Source organism: Tinamus guttatus, unplaced genomic scaffold, assembly GCF_059628265.1.
Source record: "Tinamus guttatus ecotype Peru unplaced genomic scaffold, ASM5962826v1 Tinamus_guttatus_pri_ptg000116l, whole genome shotgun sequence".
In the NCBI taxonomy this organism is placed as follows: Eukaryota; Metazoa; Chordata; class Aves; order Tinamiformes; family Tinamidae; genus Tinamus; species Tinamus guttatus.
In genome coordinates this window covers 2,443,888-2,457,016 of record NW_028288650.1, presented here as the reverse complement: position 1 = coordinate 2,457,016, position 13,129 = coordinate 2,443,888, and the positions used below count along the sequence as shown (strand labels likewise).

The 13,129-nt window shown below is 38.3% G+C and overlaps 1 protein-coding gene across 1 annotated transcript in view; it reads right to left on the bottom strand.

Moving 5' to 3' along the window:
• ZC3H6 (zinc finger CCCH-type containing 6) overlaps positions 1 to 13,129 on the bottom strand; it is a 31,501-nt gene that overhangs the window by 9,362 nt on the left and 9,010 nt on the right. The window contains exons 2-5 of the mRNA XM_010224378.2: positions 5,558 to 5,738; positions 3,634 to 3,756; positions 2,186 to 2,441; positions 1,003 to 1,124 (exon numbers count right to left, since the gene is read on the bottom strand). Coding sequence (XP_010222680.2) covers positions 1,003 to 1,124; positions 2,186 to 2,441; positions 3,634 to 3,756; positions 5,558 to 5,738 — 682 coding nt within the window. The remainder of the gene's footprint in view (positions 1 to 1,002; positions 1,125 to 2,185; positions 2,442 to 3,633; positions 3,757 to 5,557; positions 5,739 to 13,129) is intronic.

Genomic DNA, 13,129 nt, shown 5'->3' with positions numbered 1-13,129 from the left:
CTTGGAAGCTGGAGCTGGATGACAGGGAATGTTCACAGGCGCAGGAAGGAGGAGGCCTGGACCCAACTGTTTCCCTTTTCCCTGCCACCCACAGGGCAGGGAAAGGAAAATCTGACCCGGACCACCCAGAAGCCCCAGACAGTTAGGCCGTCTGGAGAACACAGGGAAAAAAAGGAAAATAAATAATTAACATGGCTGAATTATACGTTAACACACATTTTTTTAATGAAAAGGCAGCCATGCGCATTCTTGAACACTAGAGGGAGAGGAAGCACCAATGTCTTCAGCAGATATATAAACAAATGTTGCCTTAGCATCTTATCTCGTGGTAGAGATTTATCTATAGATTTACTAAAATAATCTTTTGGGTTATCTATCTGTGTTAGTCATCAATTCTGTGTTTTTTTTTCATGTATATAGCTTAAGTTCAAGTGGAGGGCCAAACTGATGAATACGAGTGGTGATTCTGAATGTTACGTTTTCTCTACATTCTGTGCAAAGAATTACAAAGTGAAGACAGAAGCCATACATATTATCATTTCCAAAGCTAAAGCTATTAGCTTTAATAGCTTTTAGAAAAAAAAAGAAGTAGAATTCTTCACAATTCAGATAAAAACAAGTAAAAGCTGTGAAAATGGCCTTTTTCTTGTCCAAAACTCTCCAACTGAACAGGTAGTAGCAAAATACCATCTTTCAGAAATAAATTAAAATTATATTAATTTGGCCAAAATTAAAATCCCATTCAGAACCAAAGCTCATAAACCACTTTCTGCTAGTCCCTCATTTCCAAGAAAAACAGGAAAATGACTTATTGGTTTAAGCTATCAACTGGACTTTTTACAACAAGTTATGGAAAATTCTCGTAAGGGATTTTAACTTTTCTGTAGAAGAGGACACAAAGTGAAAAAAATACATATGTATTTAAACACTCTTTTGCTAATGTAAAATATCTGGTCACTTGCAAATACGTATATTAGGCATTCAATTTTTAATTCCACACACCTCGTGAAAGCCATCAGATCCTTTATTGCCCCCTCTCCCTCTTCCACGGTCTTTACGCTTCAATTTCTTCTGCATCCCTCGCCCTCGGCCAACGTGGTAGTTATTACCTCTTTGAGAGATACCTGGAAAACAAAAAGAAACAGTTCACATTACTAGTAAGAGGGGGGAGACAGAAGGTGGAAGATTACTTGCAGGGTCATCCTCTTTTTAAATGATGCCGAAAACTACAGAAAAAGGGTTATTTATTCAAGTGACATCAAATGCAGACACATTTAGTGGAAACAAAGGACTTCTTTTTGCAGCGTGGATTTCTAAACACCATCTTGAGCCATGAGTTGGCAAGTAGAATTACACCGGGCAGTTGTAACTGTGTGCAGTGACCTGCTCTCTGAAAAACTCTTCAAATAACTCACAGACGGGCGAGGTGAATATATCATTTATCTGGGTTAAAGCAGCTTTTCACAAGTCTGAGTGTGGAAGTGATTTTTAAGCAGCACACATACTTGAAATATTTTGAGGTAGTCATTTCCAAGCCATGCTACGTCTTAACTCTATGTTTTTCAAGAAGACAACAAACATCCCACTATTATTTCTCCAAGGCATAGGTCATTTAAAGAATCCGCATGGAAATAATTTATGGTCTGGAGAACGTGATGGTTGTGCACCTCCCTTCCTCTTCCCAGGCAACCTGTAGCTATCAGCACAGGAAAGGGTATTTTACAGAAACTATTCCTTGGAGGAATAAACCTTGGAGGTTTTGAGGGTTCATTGTAGTTCCAATAATGCAAGACATCCCTTACAGCCTCCCATTAAAAAACAAAAAAACAGTTTGCCCATCTAAGATGTTATTCTTTTGGTAACATATTAATTGGAGAACACTAGACCTCCTTCCTCACTACATAGAGTGTGAATGTATGACGTTACTCCCTGCTGGTGATCAGCCTGTCACTCTAGAAGCCCACTAAAGGCCCAAAAGTTGCAGTGAGAAACATACTGTGTTATAATTGAAAGAAATACTGCCACCAGGCACCAAAAAAAGGGAAAAAGAATCACCACAAAGCATGTAAGTGCACTGAAAGGCTGCATACTGCCTGCTGGAATTAACACCCTTTTTTCCATCATGAAAATTGTATGACCCCATTCTGACACACAGCAACAGAGTTAACCAATCAAACTGCCTTACCTTTTTGGATGCCTTTCATCCCTTGTTTTTTCAGTGGTTCTTTAGAAAACGGAGGTCCTAAATCAGGGTTGGAAGTCTCTTTAGACTGCCTGTATTGTTTGAGTTGATCAGCAAAATCTTCGTCTTTTTCCTCCTCGTTATAATTACCAAAGTTTTCATCACTATAATGACCATATTCATCATACTCCTTACTTTTTATATTTTTTTTATGTTGCATTTTCTGTGAACTCATGTAATTCCCCGACAAGTGGCCATGCTGGAAAACAAGGAATCGCATTGTTCAGAAACGACTCAAGACTTCAAACATCATCCCTCACCAAACTGCTCTACAAAACTAATTATTTTTATGTTGTTTCACCGTCATTATTATCATTATTATCCCTTCACTACTATCCAGGGAAAATCAGTTATTCCATAAAAGCTCAATTTTTTAGTTTTGAATAAATCAAAACAGGAAAAAAAAATCAGAAAAGCATCAGCATTTATATTCCACAAACTTTTCAGAGAGGTCAACAAAGCATTTTAAGATGTGCAAATCTATATACTCTAAGCACTACCTCTTTACAGGTCTGAAGTTTTTTTTTCAAAAAAATAAAGAGTAGGTAGCTGACCATGAGTAAAAATATAAAAAGTATTGCTTAGAGCATATTCAGAAGTAAGTAAGAAATAAGGCCAATTCACCAGGGTTTGCAGTATATAGCACTCAGCAAGAGGGGCAACTGCCAAAGTTGGGAATCGAATGTTTACATTAATAATGCATTATTATTTAGTAAAAGCAGGCTTAACTAGAATTTAACTTTTTATACCCAATTTATGAATAGCTAATAAGAACTATGACTAATTTTCTTTTTTTAAAAAAAAAACTTCCTGAGAATCTTGGACATGAAAGATGCAATCTGTTCTGGACAAAATGGTTATTATGGCCCCTGCTAAGTCCACACGCTGCAACTGGGATCTTCACTTCCTCATAGGTTAGGCTGGGTGTTTTGGAAGGGTTGCAATCTGAAAGGGAAGTCTCGTTTCCTCTGAAGTAATGACATTTCATAATGCCTCTAGCTACTCTCCTGTCACTAGTCACCCTGTCTCTGAGTCAGAGAACTGCATTCAGTTCCGCCTGGTGTTCTCACGAGGGCTGTGAAGTAGCAGGAACTGAGAAAAGCCAGGACAAATGAATCAATTAGATGGCAGATACTACCCTAGATTTTTAAAGGTCACTTTCTGAGACCTGTTTCCTCTTCCTTAGTACAGCCTAAATCCAGTATGGGCAATAATAAAAACAGCTCAGCTGCTACCTGATAAAACAAATGCAGTATCTCACTTGTTTATACCACTGACATTCATGCCACAAATATTTCAAAGGAGTAGATCTTCTGAAATTCATCAGAATGGGCACAATGAGCAAATCGCAGCTAAATAAAGACCCAAGAAACGAGTTTTAAAAATATTACCTGAGAGAATGAAGAATCATAATCTCTGTATGAACTGCTGCTCTTTTTATGCGGTCTTTCTGTACGTTCAATATCAGAGTCATGGCTGTAGTCTGAACTATCATCGCTGGAAGGGGAGTTATGCTGGAAAAAAAAAAGAAGAAAATCTAGCTCTCAAAAGCTGATAAGCAATGCATTATGCAACGGGTCTACTGTATATGAAATTAAAGGAGGCATTAGTCCACAGTATGAAGATATTTCCTTAACTCCCACAAACTTGTGCTTCTAAGTGAGGCCCAAGTGCATTCTTTGATCATTCTCAGTGATCAAAGGCGTGATCCAGCGAAGCTTTTGGAATGCAGACCTATCATGGCCATCATTGCATGTGTTTTCTCTGGGTTGTGACAGCTTCTTAAGGGTCCTCCGAGTCCTACTGCATGGAAACATCACGAGGATGTGGCTAAAAGGCCAACAGATCTGGGAGCTGACTAGAAACTCGCATACAACCAAGGAACAGATCAGTTTGGCAGGCAGTGGGAAGGTCTATCTGTGATTTATACTACTGAGGAAATCACTTGCTGCTGCAAACAGCCTCCCCCAAAACAGCTGGACCTCCAGAAATGGCATGTTTTCAACCCCCTGCAATTACTTTGTTACTGCTTGCTGCTCTGACAGCTCCTTGGGTTCCTCCACACACACTATGCACCACTACTTCAGGCTACAGGCACACCATTTCTTCAAAATACTTAATTTGTGCTATTTTGGCATACTGCTGTGACCTCCTTAATACATAATCTAAAAAAGCAGTTGTTTGATCAATTTAAGTCAACTAAGCCCAAAGAGAGTCTTATATAACAACAACTAATGGCAAAGGGTATATACTTTATTTTTATAGTATTTTGGGACATGCTTTGTTCAAAAAAAAATCTTGCATTGCTAAAAACAAACACATGCAAACTCCTGGGGTTAATTTATTTTGTTAAAGAAGCAGTTTTACAAACATAAATTGCAGGGAACCGCTTGTATTGGAAAATATGACTGTGCGACAGACGACGAGATAATACCGACAGTGCCATTTAGTCCAAATCTTTTCTGAAAATCTTTCTAAACAATTTTCTCACACTAAGCCTTTCTCCCAGGATCCATCTTATTTTTTCCTGCATTATAATCATATTAATGTTCTACTTGGATATATTGTTTTGCAAACAATTAGACAGAAAACCAGTTACAAACATATTCTAATTCTTTGTCCCCTTTCTCAAAACTACCCTAGCATAGCATAGTCATTTTTCTAAAAGAAACTTGTTTTTTGCAGCAAAAATTTTGTGAATCTTTTGAATTTTTTAAAGTCAATTAAGACATAATCATACACATAAACTTCAGGGTGTATTTCCTGAAGAGTTCAATTAGCTGATTTTTAAGTCAGAATTACCACAGGGACTGACAATGGCAAAGAGTGAAATGCCTGTAAATGTCAATATTTTGTAAACTGTTTTTAAAATAAATATTGAAGAAAATGGGCAAACAATGAAGATGCATATCATAAATAATAGCTATACTCACAATGCAGCTTCTTTTCTTTTAAATACAGATGAAAACAAACAGTTACAATAATGTATCTAAACAAAGCTAACAAGCTTCCAAACTATCATTTATCATATGCTGCAGCTGGATGACTTAATGATTTGCAATATCTTAACCTACACAAGCTGCCACTGAAATGTGTGAATACGCACTTTGGTTTATCAAAAGTCTATTTAGCCATGTAGTTTAGTATTGAATAATAATAAGGTAAGAGATAATAAAAACAGCATTCGGAGTTCAAAGACTACACGATTAGTGCTAAAACTGTCTTTTAGGCTTCCTGTCCAATTTCCTGGATAAGGAAAATATAAACCTGGAATTCAAATAAGCACCACCAGTATTTTGGTTTTCATTTCCTAACCTTATGTTTATCCCGTCTTCTCCTTTTTGACTTCTTCTTTTCTTTTTCTTTTTTGCGTTTCTTCCGTGATTTTCTATGTCCTTTGTCGTTTTTCTGTTTATCGTCACTTTTTGTACCATGTTCTTTAACATCTTCAAGTGCTGCATCATCTATTTCACCATCTTCCAGTTCTCCATCTTCTCTGTAGGAGGAAAAATAGAAAGGACGTAACGTTATCCATCTCATTCATCCATCAACACAGTAAATCAAAGACACTTCTTATTTCTTTCCTTGAATTATATTTTTATACATTTGCATAGACACTTTTAACACACGTAACACTCCCAAAACAAGCAGAATTCCAGGATTTTCTTTTAAATAAAAACGCAGTGCAAGTTGTTAAATGACCTTAAATTGTATTGCATTATAAGAGGGAGCTTCTGGCTCCATTAATTTTACTTGAACTTGGTGTTTCCAGCCAGGAGATTTGAACACATCCTGGCTTTGCCATGACAATACACACAGCTGGTACATCAGTTATGTAACTGGCCTGGTACATGGAATATGTTACTGCGAGTATTGGAAAGCTAAAATTGAGCTGGATGGAAAATAATAATAATGATGATAATAATCTAAGGAATAACAATGTTATGAGTGATTCCAAAAAGAAGATTTCTTTTGTAGGGTAAGTTGATTCAGTAAAAATGAAATATATATATATTAGTAGTAGCTAACTGAACATTTGCACTTCATTTGCTGAACTCTAAAACTCCCAGGGAAAGACACTAGATGATGTTTTTCTAGCTGAAGCAGCCCAGGTTGCTGCTTTTTAAAATTCACAACCACAAATTCATGGGGCAGAGGGGAACAGGAACCATTTCCTACATCACAAAGTGGAAATATTTCCTCAATAAATACTGCAGATGGAGCAATGTGCACATGAACCTAACTTCTGAATAGGAAGGTTAAGAGCTCAAGAGGCTTTAAAAGTTGGAGTGACATGAAAAGATCACTCAAAAAGATAATTTTAATAAAAATGCAACACTTGTAAGAGTTTGAGGAGCAAAAGGCAAAAAGTTTGTGCTCATCTCCATCAACACAGAAAAAAAAACAGTTTTCATGACTATATGAGCCTCTAAATAACACTCACAATAATAATCTTGAAAATATTTTTGCCATGAAAGCCTTCAAAGTGACCAACATCTTATTTTGAACCCCGTTTCAAGGCATTCTGCTGCACCGTGTTTTCCTGCTGCAGTTACAACTCCTTCTGTACTGTTTGGTATTTGCAAGGTTTTGCTTGTAGAAGAACACACTATTTTCAAACTTACATGGAGCCAATGACATAACTCCTTTTACACTGTATTGCACTGAAGGAATCTGGGCTTTGTGGGCACCAGACAAGCTTCCTGAAACTCAGTCCTGCTCTTTTGTGTGCAGAGGGCTAGAAAATGCCCTGAATCCTACGGAGCCTGAAATTACCACTGTAGAAAAGTACGAGATTCACCAGATACTTAACAGAAAAACTGCCACAGGGGGGCAGCAGGGAGGGAAGGACATAAATAGTAGAAAATTCAAGTGTGAAATTGAAGGTTTCTTTCTGAATCACTGAAAACCAGTAAAAGACAGAATCTTCCTTTACTATAAATAAACACTGAATAACTTCAAGAGGATATTACTGGCAGCAACAGCCACAAGACAACACCAACAGCAAAAACAACACTTAAAACAGGGAAAAATCATCGATGAAAACAAATAAAAGCTTTTAAAACATGTTTTTCTCCCCGAGGAAGACTACTTGGTGGCCCTTCAAGTTTTGCTCCCATTGCACATCCCATTCTTTCCTGCACAAAGTAAAACACAGCTTTAAGGAGAGGAAAAGGATAAGGCAAATGATCTTCCATTTAATGGAAAAATATTAATATTCCATTATTTCTTGCATACGGTCAGTCTGGAAGACTGAGTCTTTACCTGCAAGCATTGGGGTTGTAACGGTGATACTCAACAACGTCTGCAGATAAATTTAGTTTAGCTTTTGCTAACTAAATGCTTCCAAAGGTGACCCACGGCGGTTTTTAAAGAAGTTATGAATTGCTGACTGCCCAGGCTTCAGCAGCAAGTATTTCACCTAAATTCTACATATTTTCATTTAATCTTCATCTATCCAAGTAACAATAGAGTAGAAATAATGAGACTCCATTTGAAGAGACACAGTAAGAACTAAAATCTTTCCTCGAATTGAAATTAAATCATTGATGCTAAAAGCAGATGGGAAAATAAATAGGAGAAATTTACTGAAATAACAGCATGAAATCCTCCCTTGAGTCAGGCTTCAAACATATTCCATTTTGGATGCTCCTTCAGCTAGAGATATTGCTTGAACTGGCAGACGAGCTACTTCCACAAACCAAACAAAAAATCACGTAAAGATCTGCAAATGACTTTGCAACTTGGGTCTCAGCATTACAGAAATAGCTGTGTTAGATGTTACTAACTCTTTGGTAGCTGTGATAATTACACCAGACATACAGACCTTTAAAATTAATCCTATCTTTACCAGATCGATTCAGATTCTCTATATGGATTTCCTTGCAGGGCAGTTGACATTTTTGGTTGCACTAAAGTAGCAGTTTAGACTTTCCTCCATCCTAATGACAGAAAGTTAATTCTTGGAAGCTAAGGAAAAGATATTTCAGATGAGCTTCTTAAGGATCACCACTTGGTTCTGTTACAAAGAAAAATCAACTCTGATTAAAACGCAGGTAGCTTGTACAGGAATAACTTTAGTGCAGTTATTTCCAATGAAGGAGATAAAAAATATTTTGATAATGATAAATGATAATTATTTTGTGCCCACAATATCTCCAAGAGTAATCTGTACTCTCAAAGAAAATTATTTTGGTAGCAACACTGCGGAATGCTTAAATTTGCAACAGCTTCTGTGAAACAAAATCACAACCAATATTTTTGAAAGGCTTAAGCAGGCGAGTATTTTTGTCACCAGTTGGGACACCTGATCCTTCTGGTCAGCACTGAAACCTTTTGAAATGTGAGAATCACGACAAGAGAAAGCGCTTGGCTCGAGGGGAGGGAGCAGGCGTGCAGCTCTCATCTGAATTACAGTTTATCTTGTGTAAGATGGTTGATTAAAAAGAGAGTATTAAGACACACTCTATGATACAGCATCTATGGGCCTTGCCTCTTTTTTTGAGCAAAAATCTCAAATTTGATGCCTGTCCTTTAGAGATGAAACCAGTGTCTGGTTTTTGGGGCTGGTTTCAACCGTAACCACTTTCCAGGCCTGATGCAACCTCACGGAAACTTGAAGTGCTTAACAGACTGCAAGAGGAAGATGGCAACAACCCCCAGGAAAAGAGCCAGGAAGAAACCTGGCTGGAATTCCCAGGGCGTACCATGAAAACAAGGCTCAAAAGGTTCACAGAGCTTGGAAAACAGCTTTAATTCTCACAGCTATTTGTCAATACATGGATCTAGGACAAGCTTGACAGAGGAAGAAAATGGCATCTTTGGCCAATACGAATATGGAAATTACAGGAGGTTGGGAGGGAGACTGAATTTCTACCTGTGCTGCACTGCAGAGTGCAACAGAGAGCCTGGCAGCATCCGTGTCACGTCTGGCCATGCATCCTTCAAAGGAAGGCAACATTTTCCATGGCAGTGGCCCACTGCTACCTGGATGGAGCACGTCACTGCCTGCATTCTGGTTTTGGAGAATTGCTGGCTTAGTTTGCTCCGTGGCGCCTGGAGAGAAAGCTGGGCAGATAGAGATGCAGGCTTGCCTTTTCCTGAGAATTCCAGCTATTTGGGGTGTCTGCTGGCACGGGCAGGCTGGCGGTCTGGGTTAGACCGCTCGGCTGCATTGCTCAGGAAAACCAGTTTAAGGTTGGGCTGGGGGCCTGTGGCCCATGAAGGACTGAACGGATACATAACAGATTGGGTTGAGCTTAAGGGTTAAGGTTCCAAGACACAACACTTTGCTAAGGATTAGCAAAGGAAAATACTATTCAGGGGATATTTTTCCCCAAACACAAGCCTGTTAAATTAAGATGTCACTAAACAGTGATTACTGCCATTAGGATTGCAGAATAACAAGAAATCTTGAGCTTAATATTAAATGTATGCCTATCATTTCTGGAACTAACTTACTCTGTAATAAAAGGTTTTAAGCTTTTCATTAACAAAAAGTAAACTACCATTTTTGTGAACTCATACGTTGTCTTTCCTTTTTTTAAATCTCATCTTATTAGTGATATGGACCGGAAGTTATTTAAAAAGGAAATAAGGCTACTGAATTTGAACTTCCAAGAGCTTTAACTTGACAGAGGGAGCATCGGGTTCACATAATGTTCTCACCTATAGCAAAACAGAGCAGTTGAAGGCAATTAACAACTTCTGAAGATACAGATTATTCTAGAGAAGTGTGAAAAGTTCAAGAGCCTAACCAGTGTTCATGGTGGATAATCAAATCCACACAACAAAGAATATTACAACAGAATTCTCTCAACCTTGTGCAACAAGCAGTTAAGCTTGAGAACACTACTCTTACACCTGAAGCTTTAAGTGCTTAATTTCTATTCTTTTTTTTTCCTTTGGTTTTATTAATAGTTTCAGGCATTTCTAAATGAGCCAGAATATTTTTTTCCTCTCAGTCAAAATATCTGCCTCAACCATGCCTCTTGAAGCATATTAGAGTAATAGAAATTTGCAACATTACAATGAACAGACTCAGAATCTTTGATGTTCAAAGAGGCTTCGATCCAACTCTAGAATTCAACCCAATTTCAGAGCTCAGCAAGGCTGCACAGGGCAATGCTTAGTCCAACTCTGACCACCTTCAAGGATGGAGATTTCACCGTCTCTTTCGGCAGCTTGTTCAAATACTTGAACACGTCTTGGTGAGGAAAAAAAAAAGAATTTCAATTGCTGTCACTGGTATCTAGTGTGTCTTCTCCTTTGACCATGCAACAAGCCTTGCTCGTTCTAAGCACCAAGGGCAAAACGAGGGTAATGCAGTAACGTGTAATAAAGCCCAGAGTGAGGTTAGTGTCATCACCACAGGGGCAAACTTCTGACTTATGTTCCAACATAAATATCTTTGCATTTTCTTTAGATGCTCTAACATGCTCTCGGGAGAAAACGGAATAAACTGAAGTATGATCAACACTTAACGTTGTTCCCTATCTAATAAACCTTGAAAGGTTTTTAAGTTTTATTAAAGGAACTGGTGGTAAAATAACTGAGGACCCAGTTCAAGTCAGTTTACAGATTCAGCTGTACCTAGAACATATTTTAATGGTCATCTATCTGCTTTAAATTTCAAATTTACTTAATGGTCATAAAGAATCTTAACTTTTTTAATATTGAGAATGAGATTAGTTGTATCATGAGGTATGAAGACCCACAGATATTTATTTGAGAACACAACAAACCTATCTCCATGCTTCATGAAAGGAAAACAAGGTTCCCTTTTTAAAATGTTAGGAAACAATCAGACTTATCTTAAGCATTTATAAGAGCAACAAATTAACACCGCGTGGGGGCAAATTATTCCTAATATTGAAAGTCTTAACTAGAAGAGCAGAAGGGAGGAGAAATACAGCACGGTATAGTTTATTCTGGTTCAGCAGAGCAGGTTTCAACCCATGTAGAGCAGTGAATGTTGGGACTGTCGAGGCCCTTTGCACACAGCAGCTCTTAAACGAGTGCTGGGGCAGTTAAAGGATTAGGTATTAGGTAAGAAGCAGTAATTAGGCTGGATTAAACTGCCTTGCCATTTGCCCTCCTCAGTCCTGTACTGCAAAGGTATTACCTGCTCTGCTGACTAATTCTGTCCACTTGAAGGGACTGCAAATGAGGGGGGAGAGGAAAGAACTCAATGCGGGGCTAAAGACCTGAGTCTCATAGGGAGAAACTGGTTGTTAAGACAAAAGCGACCCAGCTTTGATTTTGTGTCCAAACAGGACTAAATGGATATGCCTGGGAGAAGAAAGGGAGAAAATAAACGATTGCTGCATTTAGTCACCTCAGATCTCCTGCAACTGCTTAGAACTAAATACTCTTCTAACAACAATGAAGCAAAAGATATGTCTGTGGATCACTGACAAGTCAAAAAGTGAAGAAAAAAACAAAAGTCAGATTAAAGCAAAGACCCTGGAGAAGAAGGAAGTAAAGGAAATTTCGAATGACTGCCTCCTCAACCTTAATTCTCAACTATGCATCGGCTTCCATACACTATATCTGCAGCATCTGCAACTCTACACCACTTCTTTATCACCTCCTTGCAGGCCACTGTTACCTTGTAAGGCAAGATACGTACATCCTAACCTGCAAAAAGGCTTTGCTACAGTACAGAATAAAGAAGGGGACTCCAAGAACAGCTCTAAGCAAGCCATAGGAATGGCAAGGCTTCTAGCAGTCGAAAAAACATACTCTGGTAACACGGGAGAAAAATATATACTAGAGAAGGATGAAAGATGGTGTGTTTTTTGCTAAGTAGCACTAACTAACAGGACTGAAAAGTTCCCTAGAAGCTTTCAAATGTCAAAATATGAAAAAGAGAACACGTCAAAAAAAAAAAGGAAAAAAAAAAATAAAAGCATCTACCATGGTGGGAGGCGCTTAAATACTATCATTCATAGGGACGGGCAATAGAGGAAAGGTCACAGCAGTGGGGAACTTTGAGAACTGTCACAAGGAGATGTGGAAGCCGAGAGCAGCAGCTTCAATGGGAACTGAACGAATTCATGGAAAAAAAAAAAGCGCATTAAAAGCTTAGCAGTTTCCTCCAAAACAGTGAATGCAACTGTGGGAACAGTGGGAACACAAAGAACTAGAGCGGAGGAAGCATCGGGCTCACCGGAGCTCCCTACCTGGCACCTCCTGCTGCCCCTCTCACTGACCAAATATTGAGCTGATTTGTTCTTTTTATCTACAACAGAAGGCAGAGCTCGATTCTTGTAAAAGTCACTGGGATTCAAGGAACTTACTGAAATACCAATAAAAGTGTAAAATAAAAGATAAAGTAGCATGGAGAATAGAGCTCACTGAACAATCTTAACATGTCAGCACATGCTAAAAATCAAACATGACACTACGAATGGGAAAACGGCATTTAAAAATATTTAAAATCACCTTCCTGAATTCTTGATTTAATAGGAATCACTTGGTCTCAAAAAAGATATCACAGAAGAGGTTTTACCTTTGCATTACCTTCACCTCTCACAGAAAGAAACCAGGAAAGAGCAGTCCCAAGTCTAGTGAGGTCTTGGAAACAGAGAGGTTTAAGAATTGAGCTCTTGGTATCTCTTATTTTCAACTCCAGGCCCCACATTGCTAGTATACCCCAACTGCACTTCCCGCCCATCCTCCATCACAAAACCTGTCTGATTTCAAAGCATTTCACTTAGTATCAAGCTAATTTAGGAGGTTCTGCACTAATGAATTAATAGTTAAATTGCTGCAACTATTTTCTATGGCAAGAGATTAATTTATGTGACCTGAAGTAAGATTTGGCTATAAACATTCATAACAAGAAATAGGCTGAAAATCCTGAAGTCCATTTGATGGACTAGG